The 19,291-nt window shown below is 43.2% G+C and overlaps 1 protein-coding gene across 1 annotated transcript in view; it reads right to left on the bottom strand.

The window, feature by feature from the left end:
• The window catches only part of plcg2 (phospholipase C, gamma 2), a 192,054-nt gene extending 175,499 nt beyond the window's left edge, over positions 1-16,555 (bottom strand). Inside the window, exon 1 of the mRNA XM_055648937.1 lies at positions 15,702-16,555. Within this exon, the coding sequence (XP_055504912.1) occupies positions 15,702-15,897 (196 nt within the window). The 5' untranslated portion in view covers positions 15,898-16,555. The remainder of the gene's footprint in view (positions 1-15,701) is intronic.
• Positions 16,556-19,291: the final 2,736 nt, after the last annotated feature.

Below are 19,291 nucleotides of genomic sequence, written 5' to 3' on the forward strand. Positions count from 1 at the left end.
ACTGCATCACACCCTATGATAATCTGTGCCTGTACAAGGATGCAGCAACAAGGCAGGGGAATGGCTAAGGAGTCGGGGGAACTGGATCAAGGCAAGTACTATTTAGGAAGTGAAGTTTAGGGAGTCAGCAGCCACAGGTCCAATCAGAGCAATGCTGCAGCCAGCGTTTTATAGAAACTCAGTTAAATGTTCTTCCTTGCAAAACATTCATAAAGCAGATCAAAAGCTGGTCTCTTGCCCAGAGTAGGTGAATCGAGGACCAGAGGACATAGGTTCAAGGTGAAGGGGAAAAGATATAATAGGAATCTGAGGAATAGAAAACGTTTTCACACAAAGGGTGGTGGATGTATGGAACAAACTGACAAAGGAGCTAGTTGAGGCAGGGACTATCCCAACATTTAAGAAGCAATTAGACAGGTACATGGATAGGGCAGGTTTGGAGGGATATGGACCAAAAGCTGGCAGATGGGACTAGTGTAGCTGGGAAATGGTGGCCCGTGTGGGCACGTTGGGCCGAAGGGCCTCTTTCACACTGTATCATTCTATGACTCTAACTGGCTCGGTATTGTTATATTTGTATTGTTTGCAGAAGTCCATAACTTAGCACGATGGTTATGGCCCTGCATTTACAATACATGGATGGCATACTCACGGGCTCATGTCCAGTTTCCAATTCAAAGCAGGATGAGCCAACGTACATTTAGAAGTATGGTAAATGACTGCCATTGAGAGTGATGTTTGTGCCACACTTGCCTTGGTACTAGCAGCTCCTACATCCTTGAACAGTGGTTTGGATTGACAACTTAATTTCATAATATATTTTGTTTTTCTCATGTCTCAGTTCAGACTTCAAAGTAGTTAGAAAATATTATTGTTGCCTCATGTACAAGTACTTAAGTGACTTCTTGCTTCACCAAACAGCAGATCCATTGTGGCCAGAGCAGTGCTTTGCAAGATATCCAGTTCCCTGTATAAACATAGTAAGTCCATACAAAATGGACGGAAAATTCAGTACGTTTATTTGTCTAGGTGAGGACCATAGAAGTTAAACTGAACTACAGCACAGGAGTGATTGAAGTAAAGTTGACTCTAAAGTTGCTTTGCTGTGCCAAGCTGCAAAGTTGCCTTAATAATAATACATTGTCCCTAGACACTTCACAGGAATGTTTATCAAAACTAAAATTTGACACCAAAGGCCAGTACTGGGGCACATGAGCATCTTGTCTGCTCCTACATGGCATGCTGAGACACAATATTAAGTCTTGCTTGAGAACTGTTTTGTAAAATGTTTCCAAAAAAATCTGTGTAAGTTACTCTGAAATATGATGCTCTTAAAAGATGTTTAATATCAATATTTTTGCACATAGACTCGCTATCAATTCATCAGTTATCAATGCTACATGTTCAGCAGCATGATCATATACTGTTTGACTGGTTAGATGACAACTAACATTAAGAAAAACATGATAAAATAAGGGTCTCGACCCTGAAACGTCACCTATTTCTTTTCTCCAGAGATCCTATCCGACCTGCTGAGTTACTCCAGTTTCTTGTGTTTATCTTCTGAACAAAATATCAACTGCTTCACAGCGATAAGGCTACAATAGCCAAGTTGATTTGTACCAAGCTAGGAATAGAGGGCTTAAGAAGGAACTGCAGATGCTGGAAATTTTAAGGTAGACAAAAGTGCTAGAGAAACTCAGCGGGTGCAGCAGCATCTATGGAGCGAAGGAAATAGGCAATGTTTCGGGCCGAAACCCTTCTTCAGTCTGAAGAAGGATTTCGGCCCAAAACGTTGCCTATTTCCTTCGGCTCCATAAATGCTGCTGCACCCGCTGAGTTTCTCCAGCACTTTTGTCTAATAGGAATAGAGGGCCCCTGTTTCATAAACATGAGAGATGCATCTTCAAGTGTCACTCCAGCAGCTTAGGAATTTAAGTTCGTCAATAAAGTAGTATGAAATAAAAGGATAATATCAGTAAAGGTAACTTTGAAACAACTAGAATTTTGCACTAAACTGCCTGGCTCACTTGCAACCTTCAGAGAAAGAATTCTGCTGTTTTTACCTTGTCTGACCAGGTTAAGACTTTAGACCCACATCAACAGTCTTTTGTGATGCTAGCATATGTGGATGGGTAACAATTCTTAGCCTTACCAGCAATACCAATATCAGAGGATGAATTAAAAAACAGCATGTCTACATGGTGAATGACCATTTGCAAACTCACTGGCGAAGTGAGGCCCTCCGATCATTTAAGTAAGGGAAGAAATCCATCAAGAATTAGTAACTTGGAGCAATGTCTGGATAGAGTATTTTAAATCATGTTACTAAAACAGTGAAAGAATTATTAAACAACTAGACTTAGTGGGACCCGTTGGGTCCCTGTCACACGGGAGGCCTGGTCCCCCAACGCAATCCGTTCCCCCAACGCAATATTCCACCACTCACCCATAGCCCCCAACTGCGCAGGCGCGGCTCATTTTCCCTCATCCCCCATCACTCTATCCCCCTCCTCTTCACCCTCCCTCTTCTTTCCCCTCTTCTCCTCTAATCCTTCCCTCTCCTCTCACTCCCTCTCCTTTCCCCTACCCTCAGTCACTCTCTCCCTCCCTCCCTCCATAACTACTCTCCCCTCCCTACCCTCCTCCTATCCCTCCATCCCCCACTCCTCACCTCCCCTATCCCCACCACTACCCCTCCTCACCTTCCCCACTGCCTTCCTCTCCCTCTACTCCCCACTCCGTACCTCCCTCACTCCTCTCCCACTCTTCCCGCTCTACCCTACTCTCACTCCTCACCTCCCCCACTTTTCTCCTTCCCCTCCACACCCCTTCATCTCACTTAACACCCCCACTCTCCCTCCTCACCTCCCCAGGATTCGAGGGTGTCGCTCCTTTCCCTCCTTGCGTGCCCCTCCCTCACCTCTCCCTCCCTCTCCTTTCCCCTACCCTCAGTCACTCCCTCCCTCCATACCTCCTCTCCACTCCCTACCCCCCTCCTATCCCCCCACTCCTCACCTTCCCCTATCCCCCCCACTATCCCTCCTCACCTCTTCCAATGCCCTCCTCTCGCTCTATTCCCCACTCCCTACCTTCCCCATTCCTCTCCCTCTATTCCCCCTCCTCGCCTACTCTCACTCCTCACCTCCCCCACTTCCTCCCCTCTTCCTCCCTATCCCCTCCTCTCTCTCAATCCCCCCACTCTCCCTCCTCATCTCCCCAGGATCTCAAGGTTGCCGTTCCTTTCCCTCCTTGCGTGCCGGAGCAGCGGCTGCCATGGGCCGTGGTGGCTGCGAGCTTCGGGCCACGGTGGCTGTCGGCTTCGAGCCACTGCTGCTTCGGGCCGGCAGGCACGCCTGCAGGCAGGCGGGCCGCGCCGGAAGGTGGGTGCCGGCACGAAGGTGGGCGCCAGCAGGGAGGCAGGTGCGGCCGGTGACTGACAGCGGGGGCCGGCCAATCATTGCAGTGGTGGTGCAGGAAGGGGCGGCGCTGTCCCAGCCGTGACTGACAGGAGAGGAGATTTTTTTAAACATTAATAACTTTTAAAATATACCATCGATCGGAACAAAACTTGGTGCATTTGCAGCACATGACAACGGTGAGTAAGGTGGCGAAAAATTATAGCGCCATCGCATACCGATTTGCGCAAATTTAAAAACAACACAAACCAGATGATATCAAGATGAGAGTTTTAGTTATGTATAGATAGATGTTTTGGAAAAATAAACAGTTTAAAATTACTCAGATCCAATGGGAATAATGAATATGAAGATAGATGTCAATGTTTACCTCACAATAAAATGCATAGTAAATATTTATAACAGTCAACAATGCATTATATAATAAGTTCATCAGCTCAAAAGAAGAAGAATTAGGGCAATCGGTGCATCTCTACTTTACCATTCAATCATGGTTGATCTATCTTTCCATCTCAACCCATTTTCCTGCCTTCTCCCTATAACCCGACACCCTTACTAATCCAGAATCTGTCAATCTCCACCTTAAAAATATCCAATGACTTGGACTCCACAGGCATCAGTGCAATTAATTCCACAGATTCACCACTCTCTGACTAGAGAAATTCCTTATCTCCTTTCACAAGGTACATCTTTTATTCTGAGGATATGGCCTCTGGTCCTAGACTCTCCCCTCATCCTTTTAAACAAATAGTACAGGCCCAGTACTATCAAACGCTCATCATATGTTAACCTAATCATCCCTGGAATCTTTATCATAAACCTCCTTTGGACTCGGAGTCTCTCCAATGCCAGCACATCCTGAAGATTCAAGATTCAAGAGATTCAAGAGAGTTTATTGTCATGTGTCCCAGATAAGACAATTAAATTCTTGCTTTACTTCAGCACAACAGAATATAGTAGGCATGAATAATACAGAACAGATCAGTGTGTCCATATACCATTATATAAATATACACACACACATGAATAAATAAGCAGATAAAGTGCAAATAAACAGATAATGGGCTATAAATGTTCAGAGTTTTGTATGTTGAGTTTAATAGCCTGATGGCTGTGGAGAAGTAGCTATTCCTGAACCTGGATGTTGCAGTCTTCAGGCTCCTGTATCCTACCTGAAGGTAGCAGGGAGATGAATGTGTGGCCAGGATGGTGTGGGTCCTTGACGATGCTGCCAGCCTTTTTGAGGCAGCGCCTGTGATAGATCCCCTCGGTGGTAGGGAGGTCAGAGCCGATGATGGACTGGGCAGTGTTTACTACTTTTTGTAGTCTTTTCCGCTCCTGGGCACTCAAGTTGCCGAACCAAGCCACGATGCATCCGGTCAGCATGCTCACTACTGTGCACCTGTAGAAGTTAGAGAGAGTCCTCCTGGACATACCTACTCTCCGTGATCTTCTCAGGAAGTAGAGGCGCTGATGTGCTTTCTTTAAAATTGCATCAGTGTTCTCAGAGATCTTCAGAGATGTGCACGCCCAGGAATTTGAAGCTCTTGATCCTTTCCACCATCGACCCTTTGATTTCCTTCCTCAGATATGGGGCCAAAAACTGCTCACAATACTCCAAAAGCAGTCTGCACAGTGCCTTATAAAACCTCAGCATTGCATCCCTGTTTTTGTATTCTAGTCCTCTCAAAATAAATGCTAGCATTGCATTTACTTCTATTTAGGAACGTATGGAAAGGGTCAAGAGGTTACAAATAAACCCCTTGGTCCATCAAAGCCACTGAAATTCTTTGGTCTGGGCTGCTGATTCCTATGAAAAATATTGTGTTTTTTCCAAATGGGAAGTGTTTTTGTATTATTGTCACCAAGGAGTTACCGAACAATCAGGTGCATCTCCCAACAGAGGCCAAATGTGCCCCTGAAAATACAGAGAAGCAGGTCCTGGCTTCTGATCAGCTACCTGCTATTCTATTAACTCAAAGGAGTACATGTGTGGCATAAGTTAAACAAAAGCGCTCAAAGTGCAACGTACAAATTGAGAAAAGGAAACAGCTTTAAGAAAGGTTTATGCTATAGAAACCATATGCAAATATCCACTGAACATCTGTACAGTAGCAATTTATTAATAGCACATTTTGAACCTATTGAGACTTACACCATTTTCCTCCATCTTATTAAAAGCTCATCCATAATATGTATGAGGACGCAAGCAGAGTTCTACCCATCAAACACATTATACATTCTGTTATCAATGTAAAACGTCCTCTGTGCAACCAAGCCAGTTCATAGTTTAGTTCATTTTTTGTAGTGTTCAAAAGCCTGATGGTTGTTGGGAGGAAGCTGGTTTGTGAACCTGGAGGTCACGGTTTTCAGACTCCTATACCTTCTTCCTAGTAACCATGATGCAACCAGATTGTTACATTGAACTGTCTGCTTCACATATCCTTTAGAAAAAGAAATATGCTGATTTCACATTGTCTAACCATTTTAAGACTTCAGACCCACAACGACAGAACAGATTCTGAAATGGCCTTTCACATGCCCAGCAATTATGGGCGTGGATGGGTAATAATTGTTAGCTTTAGCAGTAATACCGATATTCCTGAATGAATTAAAAAACAACCATGTTGATATTTGAAAAGTGAACCATTTGAAAAAGATCTGATCCAATTGGAATAATGAATAAGAAGATATGTCACTGTTACCTCACAACAAAAGGCACTGTAAATACTCAGAACAATTAACAATGTGTTTCACAATAAACCTCTGCCTACAAACTAACATGGAATGTGATACGTTTCCTGTCTAAGTTAATAAATGAAGCTTGCAATCCACACCAGCCAAAGCACAACTTGCAAACTGAGATAGGGAAGCAACCTTTAAAGACTTAGTGCTGTTGAAATCATAGCAAATTCCTGCTAAACATCTGTACTTATTAATAGCATATTATAAATCTATTAAAATATGCACTGTATTCCTCCATCTTGATGACTGTTTCTGTCATATTAAAAACATTCCATAACTTGTAAGCAGAATGTCAATACTCACCAAAAAGATTGCACAGTAAACCCTCTTTATTACAGACCTTTTTATAACGGATTTCAGTTATAACAGACTGTCTCTTTAAGGACACATGCTGCTAGTTACAATGGGAAGGCTACTGAAATTGTCAAGGCATTGAAATTGACATGGCATTGATATTGACATGGCATTGATATTGACAAGGCATTGATATTGACAAGGCATTGATATTGACAAGGCATTGATATTGACAAGGCATTGAAATTAACATGGCATTGATATTGACAAGGCATTGATATTGACAAGGCATTGATATTGACATGGCATTGAAATTGACAAGCAGTCGCTTCCATCGATATTCAACTCTATTAAATAATGTAACAAACAGCCTTTAGTATTTTTAGCTTGCAGTAACAAACATTTTCAGCTGTTAAAAAGAACTTTGTATGGAAAAAAACGTGTTTCACAGAGTGACTGTTCAGTGGTTGGGGCATATCCCTTACTCAGTTATAGCGGACAATCGGCAATAACACCATTTCCTCCCCCCATGGTTCATCATAACGAGGCTTTACAGTACTTGGTATCCAACATTTTTACGCCTAAAGTGCCTTACATTTTCCTAGAAATCTGCTTGTGCTTTTGAGACCTTGCCTTTCCTGCAATAGACTGCCAACAAAATAAATGAATGCATACAATATGTAATTTCCTCCTGCATTGTGTAGTTCCAGAAATACTGTAACATTTTCCATATCTGAGTTTGGGGTTATGTGCAAACTTTGAAATAATGTCAGTTGTTCCTGAATCCAGATCATTAATGCATTTTAAAAGAAGCACTGGTCCTAATGTTATCCCAGAAGACAGCATTTCCCAACAGTCTGAAAAACAAACTGCTCATTCTCACCATCTGCTCTCTGTCTCTAAGCCAACTTCACAGCCACACACCAAAAATCCGCAGAGCAGCACCTCCAGTACAACAGCTGCCTGACAGCACCAATGATCGAGACTCCACCCTGGCCTCCAGTGCTACCTGTCTGTGTGGTGTTTGCATGTGCCTCGTGTTACAATGCGAGTTCCTCCAGGAGCTCCAATTTCCTTTCCCATCCCAAAGATCTGGGGTTGGAAGGTTAATAGGCCACAGGAAGCCATCCACAGTGCATAGATGAATGGCGATCTTGGATGGGCATGTGCTGAACATATGAAGAGTCAAGACAGGATTGGTGTAAACATTGCTCGATGGTTGGCACAGACTCAGTGGGCTAAGAGGCCTGTTTCTGCACTATATGACTCTGTGGCTGTAAACTCTATGAAGTTAGTCCAACCAGATTACTTTTTAATTACATTTATGTTGCCTTTCCTTTAGTAACCAAATCCAAGTTAATTTGGTGTCATATTATCAAATGCTTCCACTAGTAATATTAAAGAATGCGTTTGAGCTGTAAAGAAGGCAGATGCATAGTAGGAAGGAACTGCAGATGCTGGTTTAAACTGAAGATAGGGGGCACTGCTTTAAGGTGAGAGTGGCAATGTTTAATGTGCAGGGAACATTTTTATTTCACACGGAGTCTGGAACACTCTGCCAGGGGTGGTGGTGAAGGCAAATAGTATTGTGGCATTTAAAAAGACACATGGATATGCAGGGAATGGAAAGATATGGATCACATGCAGGCAGGGGAGATAAATTTAACTTGACATCATCTTCGGCATGGACGTTGTGGGCTGAAGGGCCTGTTCCAGTGCTGTTCTGCGGTCTATGCATTTGACTGGTGGATTGTCACCAGTTTTTGGAACAATATAGCCACTCTCTCAACAATGTAATTATTACCACTTAGGAATATAGGTTGCCTCTAGGTATCAATTGATTTGAGAGATCTAGCAGAAGACAAATTAATTCTGATTAACTTGACAGAGTTTTTTGATTAAGTGGAAAAGAGGGTGAGTGAAGGAAATGCAATTGCCGTGGCATACCTGGGTTTCCAAAAGGGATCTGATAAGGTCAAACAGAAGAGGTATGTCATAAAGTCCGACAGCAATAAGCCGGAGCATCGTGGAGAGGAATCTGCCAGAGTAACAGGAAACCGAGAGACTGGAGGGAGGTGTAGACGGGAGATCCCCAGAGGTTGGTACTTTCTTAATATGTTCTTATGATTTGGACTTTGGCATATAGTGTCCAATGTCCTGATCTGCAGATGACACAAAACTTGGAAGGGCAGTGAACTGTGAGAACTTTAGTAAAAGACTAGAATGAGATTAAACATCCTGCAAAATATGAGGTGTTACATTTTAGTGAGAGGAATGGGAAAATATATCATCAAAGACTTAGTACTAACAGGATAAAGAACTGAAAGGTATGGGATTGTTTGCTCGTAGTTCATATAGAAGACAGGTTTAGAAACTGATAAAATCCTGGGCTTTTTATTAATCATTTGTATTATTTATTTATATTTATAAGCCCGGAAGTCAGGATGACACTGTCGAACTACAACTGGAATATTACATTCAGTTCTGCATGTTACACTTTGCAGAGAAGATTAAACTAAATAATACCATGGATGATAGCTCTTCGGGTGTGGGAATGGAGTGGAGAAACTGGGGTTCACTTTGGAACAAAGAGGTTGGGCAGCGGTCAGGAGACACAAGAGATTACAGGTGCTGGAATCTTAAGTAAAAAACAAATTGCTGGAGAACCTCAGGAGGCCAGACAGCATCTGAGGAGTGAGTGGACAGATGATATTTTGGGTCAGAACCCTTCTTCAGAGATCTGATTAAGATTGTATTAAACCACACATAGAGTATAGAGTCATAGAGTCATACATGTCCATGCCAACCAAGTTGCCCCATCTGTACTAATCCCACCTGCCTGTGTTTGACATATATCCTTCTAAACCTTTCCTATCCATAAGACATAGTATACCTGCTGTGGAAAGACACAGCAGATAGAGAGAAATAGTTCCCAGTGGCGGAGGAGTCAAGAGCTAGGGGAATTAGGATAAAGGTTAAGTACAACCAAAGTAACAGGGGAACAAAATGTTTTGATACTGTCAGTGGTTACGATCAGGAATGTATTGTCAAGGGAAGTAGTGGGGGTATTTTTAACGGGAGCACACAAAAGAGACCTGAATAAGTAGATGAAGGGAAAGAACTTGTAAGGTCTCAGCAGCGGAATGGAAATACATGGATATCTCTTGCCCCAGGCTGGTTCGGACGTCAGAGTTCAAATGGCCTTGTCTTATCCTGTAACCAACTAGCTACACATTATTGTAATGCTTCTTGTTTGTTCCAGGCCTCTACACACTATTGCTCTGGCCCCAAAGCAGAAGCATCCACGTCGCGGGGCCGGAAACTGGAAGTATCCCAAGCTAATTCTGCTATCACCATCATCTATTGCAACAAATGATGGCTCCCACTGATTGTCACCGGAAGCTTGCGTCCTTTTCAAGATGGACAATGACAGCGATGTCAACATTTGAACCATGGAAGATGGACATGAAAGAAGAAGACTATTACTCTCCCTTGTTCCATCCTGGTTTATTTTCCCAGGCGATCACAAATTAGCACCCCAACCTACTCCCCCCCCCCCCCCCCTCCCCCCTCTCTGCCATTGCCTTGTCTAACCAGCAAAGAACTAACTCATGGGTGATGTTTCGGGTCAAGTCCCTTCTTGAGACTGAGAGTCAGTCTGACTCTCAGTCAGAAGAATGGTCTCGAACTGAAACATCACCCATTCCTTCTCTCCAGAGATGCGGCCTGTCCCACTGAGTTACTCCAGCATTTTGTGTCTATTTTTGGTTTAAACCAGCATCTGCAGTTCCTTCCTGTACAAAGAACTATCTCACCTCACACTCAAGGCCAGCCCACCATTCATTATGTTCATATCTGTGAATTTTATTTTTCGCACTGACAATCAATTGCCTCCTCTTTATCTATTTTCATAGTCATACAGCGTGGAACCAGGCCGTTCAGCCCTACTTGCCCACACCAACCAACGTGCCCAGGCTAAACAAGTCCCACCTGCCAGCTTTTGGCCCATATCCCTCTAAACCTACCCTATCCATGTACCTGTCTAAAGTTTTTTTAAACATTTCATCCAATCTAATATTTCAATTGCTTTTTATCTAACTTTAAGTTGTAAGCTGTCCCCTTATTTAGTGAGGGCACATAGAAAGCACATATTTAACATCTTAGCAAAGAGCTCAAATGCCATAAGACCTTTATTGGTCCTCATTGCCTTTATCTCCCCTTTGGGAATCTCTTTATTGCATGTACACTTAGGGATCTCAGATTCTATTTTTATGTTACCCTCTGATTTATTCTCAAAGGTTTGCTTTGCCCTTTTAATTTCCTTGTTCTCTCCAATACTTTTAGTATTCAGATTAGCCATAAACCCCACACGCTTCAAAAGACCGCAGCTTTTTCTGGTACATTTAATTTGTAAATCTTTAATTAAGTAACCAGCTACAATTCCGAATGGCAGTTCTTTCATTCTCGGGTAAATGTGTCCAGTCTTAATCTAAATCATCCCCCCTCAGGCCATTTACTGTTTCACTTAGCTCTCTGTAATTCCAAATAATTCAGGCCATTGAACATTGGAAGTTTATGCATTTGCACAATAGTTATGTTCTTTTCTTTTCCCCTGACTATCCTAAACCAATGATTGTTGTCTTTTGTCTGGTCTCCTTTTGAACAGTCTTATTTTGTTTCCCTGAAATAGATCCAGCATTCCTTCCTTCATCCTCCTGTTCGAAACATTCTGATCAAAATTATCCTCAAATATAGTTCCAAATGTCTACGGCACTGTTATTTTCCCAATCTACATTAGGGTACCGAATGAAAATGTTTAACAAAATTATAATGCTGTAAGTTTGAAACAATTTCAGAAAATACTCAACGGGTCAGGAAGCAGCTAAGGAACGAGAAACGTTTCAAGTAAAAAAACATTCAGCTAAGGGCAGCACAGTGGCACAGCAGTAGAGGTGCTGCCTTCCAGCACCAGAGACCTGTGTTCAATCCTGGCTACAGGGACTCTCTGTGTGGAGTTTGTACGTTTTCCCTGTGACCGCGTGGGTTTCCTCCAGGTGCTCAGGTTTAAATCCACACTTTAAAGAAGTGCTGGATTGTAGGTTAATTGATTTCTGTAAAATTGTAAATTGTCCCTAGTGTGTAGGATAGTACGAGTGGATGAGATAATCGCTTGTAGGAGCGGATTTGGTGAGGTGAAGAGCCTGTTTCCACGCTGTATCTCTAAAGTATAAAGTCTAAACTAAACATTAAAAGACCTTCAGTCTGAAACTTTAACTCTGTTTCTCCATCTGTTTCTGCCTGACCTGTTGTGTGTTTTCTGTGTGTTCCGATTTTATTACAGGTTTATCGAGGTCCACTGTGAATTCCTGCACATTTCCACAACTTGTCAGCAAAGTTGTTCTTCTTCTCACACTCCAGCTGTCTACAACAGCACACAGCAAGTGCACAACAGTTCCCATATTGTTCCTCAATTCTACGCAAATATATTCTGCCTTTGAGGCCTTAATCAAATAACCAATTTCCAGAATTATGAAAATGTTTTTGACCAACACAACAATTCTAACCCCTACTTTTCTCCTTCCCTCTCTTTCCTAAATGCATTATGGTGAGGAATATAATCATTACTTATTTAAGAAAATACTCATTTTTTGACATAATGTGTCAGTGTGTCTGCAATGCTGCTGCAAGCAAGACTTTCATTGTACCTACAGCTCACTGTATTTGTGCATATGTCAATACATTCGACTTGCCTTGACTATGTCATGATCCAACATGGCTATGTGCAACTCATTCTTTTGGTTTTCTGCATTCGTATTAAATCCTTATCATAGACGTTCTCAATTGCCCTACCAACATCGTCCAAGCTCAAAGCCCCTCCAATACATTCTCCCACCCTACTCTATCCCACACATCTCCTTACCCCATTCAAGCCACATCAGATTGATGAATGTGTGAAAGATTGAGAAACTAAGAGTTCCGGGGAAAGCCTCCTGAGGAAAGAGTTTTAGAGTCCGTTGCTTCCGGGGAAGTATTGCTGGATGTCCATGCATTTCCTATGATTCCAGTTGTTCCTCAAGCTAAGAAACTCAAGGCTTGAGTGTCAGCAACGGACACTATAAGCACTAGATCTCAGCTTTCCCATTATCTTGCCTTCCCCTATATATTTTCCTTCATCTATATATTTATTATTTATGTGGTATGTTTTATTTAATGTAATTTAAACCTCTTTCATATATGTTTTTTCCAGTTATTTAATTTATTTTTTAAATATTATTTCTCATTACATTTGAAATTTCTTTACTTGCTGGGTTATGTGTTTGCAACATGGTTTAACATACTAAGCACCTCCTTCCACCTCTGCATATACTTCCCACTCTCACTAAATGTTTGCTTTCATTTTACTCAGGAAGCTAATCGACTTGGCATTCACCATGATTTAGCGCCTTGGGTCAAAACTCTGGGGTAAGATGTGTGGAGTTAAAGCTTTAATATGGAGCATAAGGTTGACATCTGGATCGCTGGCTCCAATAAGTATGAACGATATTGAAGACTGCATTGAATACATAAGTGACTTGAACACATTTTTAAAAGTTGAGCTTCTTAAGAAACCCATTGTGCAACAATACTCTGACAGTAAATGCAAATAATTGTGCGTCAAATTCAAGGAAATTAACAGAGTGTTTAAATGGGCATATTGTTTCCAAATAAAGTTGGCGTTAATTTTCTTCCATTAATGCTAAACTGCAAATATTAACAAAGCAATGGTGGTTTTAGAAACTTAATTTGTGAATACTCAATAACAAGCAAATAACACCAAAAAATATTGAGATGACACAAGCAGCTTGATGGTCTAAACATTGAGATGTTTTCATTAACACAAGAACAAGGGGATATAGATACAAGATAAGGTGAGGTGCACAGAAATGTATTTTCGTAGTGGGTAATCTGTAGAATTATCTGCCTCAAAGGTTGGTACCCATCAGAACATTATAAGTATTTAAGGTGGAAATAAATATTTCAAAGATTAAGGAATTGAGCGCTAAGGGGAACTGCCACAAAAAAGGAGTTGAGGCCTGGGCTTAATTAGCTATGATCATATTGAGTGGTGAGACAGGCTGGAGGTCATGTCCCACTTCTAGTCCCAATTCCTTCTCCCTCTGTTCTTGTGTTCACTGTCCTCTGGGATTGCTGGCATACCTTAGGTGAGACGTTACTTTTAGTTTAAGAGGTACAGCATGGAAACGGGCCCTTTGACCTACCTCATTCATGCTGATCATCGATCACCCGCTTACACTAGTTCTACTTTATCCCACGTTCAAAACAATAGGGGAAATTTACGGAGGTCAATTAAGTTACAAACCCACAGGTCTTTGAGTAGTGGAAGGAAATCAGAGCACCCGGGGAAACCCTTACATGGTCACAGGACGAAAGTGCGCGCTCCACACAGACAACGCCAGTGGTCAAGATCGAATGAGGGTCTCTGATGCTGTGAGGTAGCACCAACGAGAATTATTGTGGGTGAAAGGGAAGAAAACACCCACCTCCATTTTATATTGCGATACTTTGTGTAAGTGTTCCCATTCTACCATGTTGCAAGTCCAATAATTGTCCATATAACTGCACTAATACCATACTCCCACCATGTTTGTTTCATCAAATAATGGAAATTTCTGCAGTAGAGGTGGACCACGTGACTCATTGCGCCAAGGGTCCCGACCCAAAATGTCACCCATCCTTTTTCTCCAGAGATGCTGCCTGACCCGCTGAGTTACTCCAGCACTTTGTATCTATCATTGTGAATACACTGGCCACAAATGCATTTTGAATTATCTTATATATCCGTAATGAAAGACCATTTTGGTGTCATGAACACAAGTTGTTACAAGCTACTGGTCGGAAAGTGGCGAATGGTTTATTTGTAATACAACAGTACTGATAAGAAGCTTGAGTTGCATTCTCAGCCATGCTTTGCAGAGAATTCTAGAATCCCCCCACATGTTGGGTGAAATTAATTCATCTCAACAAACCCCTGGACCCTTCAGCCAATTAACTTAAACCAATGTCTCAAGTTACTGACCACAGCATTAAAGGAAATTACTCTTTTCTTTCTAGGAATTTTAAGCAGCCCAATGAAATCTTCCTTCCGTCTCCTTTGCTCTAAGAAAGCCATCCCAGCCCAGACTGCCTCTCATATCCCCATGTGATATCTCAGAGGCCCACAGTCTCAAACGCAATCTACTACATCTTGTTCCCATCTCAACATGGGGACTGAATCGTGCAACACACGTTGACCTGACCAGCACTTCACAAGTTCACAAGTTATGGGAGTTATCGGCCCATTGAGTCAAGAATAAGGAGCAAGCCATTTAAAACGGAGACGAGGAAACACTTTTTTTCACAGAGTGTGGTGAGTCTGTGGATTTCTCTGCCTCAGAGGGTGGTGGAGGCAGGTTCTCTGGATGCTTTCAAGGGAGAGCTAGATAGGGCTCTTAAAAATAGCGGGGTCAGGGGATATGGGGAGAAGGCAGGAACGGGGTACTGATTGGGGATGATCAGCCATGATCACATTGAATGGCGGTGCTGGCTCGAAGGGCCGAATGGCCTACTCCTGCACCTATTGTCTATTGTGTCCACCCACCCATTCAATCATGGCTGATCTCTGCCTCCTAACCCCATTTTCATGCCTTCTCCCCATAACCCTCGACACCAGTTCTAAACAAGAATTTGTCTATCTCTGCCTTAAAAATATCCACTGATTTGGCCTCCACATCCCTATGTGGCAATGAGTTCCACAGATTAACTACCCTCTGACTAAAGAAGTTCCTCCTCACCTCATTTCTAAAAGAGCGCCCTTTAATTCTGAGGCGATGACCTCTGGTCCAAGATTCTCCCACCAGTGGAAACATCCTTTCCACATCCACTCTACCTCTGCCTTTCATTACATTGTCCTTTCACTTGCAAGCAATACGCCCATTTCGAAGAATATGTGCAGCTCACTGGAGCATTCATCAACGTCTCTAATATGGGGCGCACTTAACGCCAGCCCGTTGATCAGTCAACCATCAACGATGAACTTTGCAATGACTATCAAATCCAACCAATGTTGACTAAACGGAAACGATTTAGGTGGAGGCAAGTAACTGATAGTTTTGGGAGGTCCAAGTGGAGAGCAGTTGGAGTGTGTGTTGGGGGGCGATGGTCTGAAATAAGGGAGCAGGAGGATCTGTAAAGTGAGATACTCACGGACACCCTCGATCTTGTCCGCCGTCCTATTCCAGGAGAGTTGCTGAGTCTCCATGATCACCTGCAAGGTTCTCCTCTCGGGCTGGGACTTCCTCAGGCTGAACACGGTCATAACGGCACCCAGCTCCAAGGTCCGCTTCAGCTGGCTCTTCTCCGGCTCCGACATAGCATCCAGCCCGTCCCTGTTCCAAGACATTGTTCCCTTCCCTCTCTCACTCACTCACTCTATCTGTACAGCCTCGGATCTTCAAGCCCAGCTCCTTCCGACACTGAAATGAAACCAGCTCCGCCGCCCGTCTCCCAGCCGCTGCCGCCTCTCCCGTGCACGGCGAGGTTACAGATTAACTTGCATCGAACACCATTATCTGGAAACTTTGTGCGGGGACAAGGGGGGGGGGGGGGGGAAAAGCACCTTTCTTCTCACTTTGCACACACACAGAGGGCCGTCCGGCGAAAGGCATTCATGGCTGCAACGCATTCATCTTGCATGTTCCGCTATTTAGCTGCATGAGGAAGTTGGCCGAAATGCTTTACTTTAAAAAAAAATCTAGATCCGGAAGCGGCGTTGATGCGATCTATGCAAAACCAACAAGTTGTCGAAAGGTATGTTGCATTTGCAGAGTGCATCGATTCCTCTGACGCCTCACGGGCTCCATCTGCTGCCCATCGCATTGAATGAGTTCATAAAGAACTGGAGTAACTCGGCGGCTCAGGCAGCATCTTTGGAGAACATGGATAGCTCTCTTTTCGGGGTTGGGACCTTTCTTCTGATTGATTATAGAAGCGAAGAGAAAGTTGGAGGGAAGTCTTGGACAGGAAAAATCCTGGCAAGTGGAGATACAAGGGACAAAAAAAGGACACAAAATACTGGAGCAACTCAGAAGGTCAATCAGAGAACATAGTTAGGTGATGTTTCGGTTCAGGTCTGAACAAGGGTCCAGACCTGAAACGTCACCTCTCCATGTCCTCCAGAGGTGCTGTTTGACCTGCTGAGCTACTCCAGCATTTTAAGTGATAGGTGGATACAGGTGTTTAGTTTAGTTTGGAGGAACGGCGCGGAAACAGGCCCTTCGGTCCACCGAGTCCGCACTGACCAACGATCCCTGCACACTAACACTATCTACACACACTAAGGACAATTTACATTTATACCAGGCCAATTAACTTACAAACCATCACGTCTTTGGAGTGTGGGAGGAAACCGAGGATCTTGGAGAAAAGCCAGGCAGGTCATGGAGAGAAGTTGCTGTACAAGCTCCGTACAGACAAGTTACCCAAAGTCAGGATCAAACTGGGACCCGGGGATTTGGTGCATGCAAGGCAGTAACTCTACCACTATGCCACCATGATGAGGAAAAGGGGGGGTGGTAGATAAGTGCACAAAAGCCAGCGATGAAAAGAAGACAAAAAGCGTAAATTGTGCAGCAGAGGGAGGGATATTTGTGGAAGGGGAATGGGAAAAGCAGGTGGGATAGTGGGAGAAATGAGTGTCCATCCAGGTAGAGCATAGGGAAAAGAAGGGGTAAAAGAATGGCTGGGGGATGATTTGGGTCAAGAGCTAAAATTGAAGAATTCAGTGTATCATACCATTGGGTTGTAAGCTACCCAAGAAAATATGAGAGGTGTTCCTTTAATTTGTATGTGCCCTTACAGTGGCAGTGGAGCAGGACCAAGACTCCTTCATTGAGGCAACCAGGTGGATGGCCCCTGTAGCCTGACCCACTGAGTTGCTCCAGCATCAGCAATTGCATTTTGTAAACCAGATCCTCGTGGCTGCGTTCAATTAGGTGCTAAAGACTTATGTCTTTCCCCTATAATTCAGTCCCTCAAGTTCCGGCAACATCCTCGTAAATCGTCTCTCCTCTCTTTCGAGCTTCTCTGTTGCTTTTTACACTAATATTTTAAATTTGCTCTGAAGAAAATTTGACTTTTTTGCCTTCCATCACAGTGAGGAATGTGGGGAATCGCTGTGGTAGATGCTTATGTTAACTTCTATGCAGTTTTGTGTCTTGTTGCTTTTTTTAATCATATGGCTGTATGGTAATTCGCATATCACTGTACCTTAATTGGTACATGTGACAATAAAAGACCTTTGAAACCTTTGAACCTTTGACTCCCTCGTTCTTTTTCTCTTCCTCTTTCTGCAATTAAAATACGATGACACTTCCTTTCATATGAAGTTATATCTCATCCTGTTGCGAACTGAACAGCTGTAAGGAAAATATGCCTGTGTGTGCCCACATGCTGCTTGGATTTACGTCTCCATACATTGTCTCAGTTATATTGTTGTTAGAATTGGTGGAGAATGGATTGAACAATCAAAGGATTTGTAATCAAGATTTCTTCTTAGCTTTTGGGAAGACAGGTATGTAGAACATGGAACAGAAATTCACAAAAAAAGGTCCTTTGGCCCACAATGTCTGTGCCAAACATGATGCCAAGACCACATCTTATAAACACATGCACATAATCCACATTTCTCCATTCTCTATATATACATATGCCAAACCAAAAGTCTCCTAAGTGCCACCATCATATCTACCTCAATCACCACCTGCGGCAACACATTCCAAGCACTTACCGCCCTCCGTATAAAAAACTTTCCCCACACATCTCCTTTAAACTTTGCCCCACTCCCCTTAAAGCAATGCACTCCGCTATTTGAATGTTTCCATTCTGGGAAAAGGGTTCTGACTGTCTACCCTATGTATGCCTCTCATCATTTTCTATACGTGGGTGCTTATGTCACTGACTAAAATAGGATATACAATCATCACCTCACTTTCATTTCCTTTCACCCCACAAGGATCTGACCCGTCTTTAAAAGTTCATAACCTACTTCAAAAAGAAAAAAAGTACTGACCCGATCACATGGTGTCTGTGGAATGAGAAGCACACAGTTAATATTTCAACGAGAGGACTTTTTGGAAGTTCTTATATATTAAGGTCATAAGTGATAGGATCAGAATAAGGCCATTCGGCCCATCAAATCTACTCTGCCATTCAATCATGGCTGATCGGTCTATCCTAAATCCATTCTACTGCCTCCTCCCCATAACCTCTGACACCTGTACTAATCTAGAATCTATCTTTCTATGCCTTAAAAATATCCATTGACTTGGCCTCCACAGCCTCCTGTGGCAAATAATTTGACAGAATCACCACCCTTTAATGAAATTCCTCCTCATCTTCTTAAAGGAATTCATTGATCAATCCTCATTGATTATGTTGGTATTTGGCATTTCATTTCAAAAGTCTGAACTATACCTGCAAGAACTGAAGACAATAACACCAACTCAATAGTGCTAGCCATTCATGTAGCTCTGCTGCCTGCGACGATGGGTCCTCGGCGGTGGTGAGGCCTCACGGCGGCAGCAATGGTCGACCCGTGGTCGATGGGAACGTGGAGAACCACCGTGAGGGGGGGGAGGGGAAGAACTATGGAGGACCCGGCATGGGGGAGAGGTGGGGGGAGAACAATGGACAATAGGGAGGGGGGGGGGGGGGGGGGGGTGTCAAAGGACAATGGAGACCTAGCATGGGGGACGGGTTGGGGGGGGGGGACAAAAGGAGGAGCCGGCGTGCTTTGT

The sequence above is a fragment of the Leucoraja erinacea genome, chromosome 17, assembly GCF_028641065.1.
Source record: "Leucoraja erinacea ecotype New England chromosome 17, Leri_hhj_1, whole genome shotgun sequence".
NCBI classification, from domain to species: domain Eukaryota; kingdom Metazoa; phylum Chordata; class Chondrichthyes; order Rajiformes; family Rajidae; genus Leucoraja; species Leucoraja erinaceus.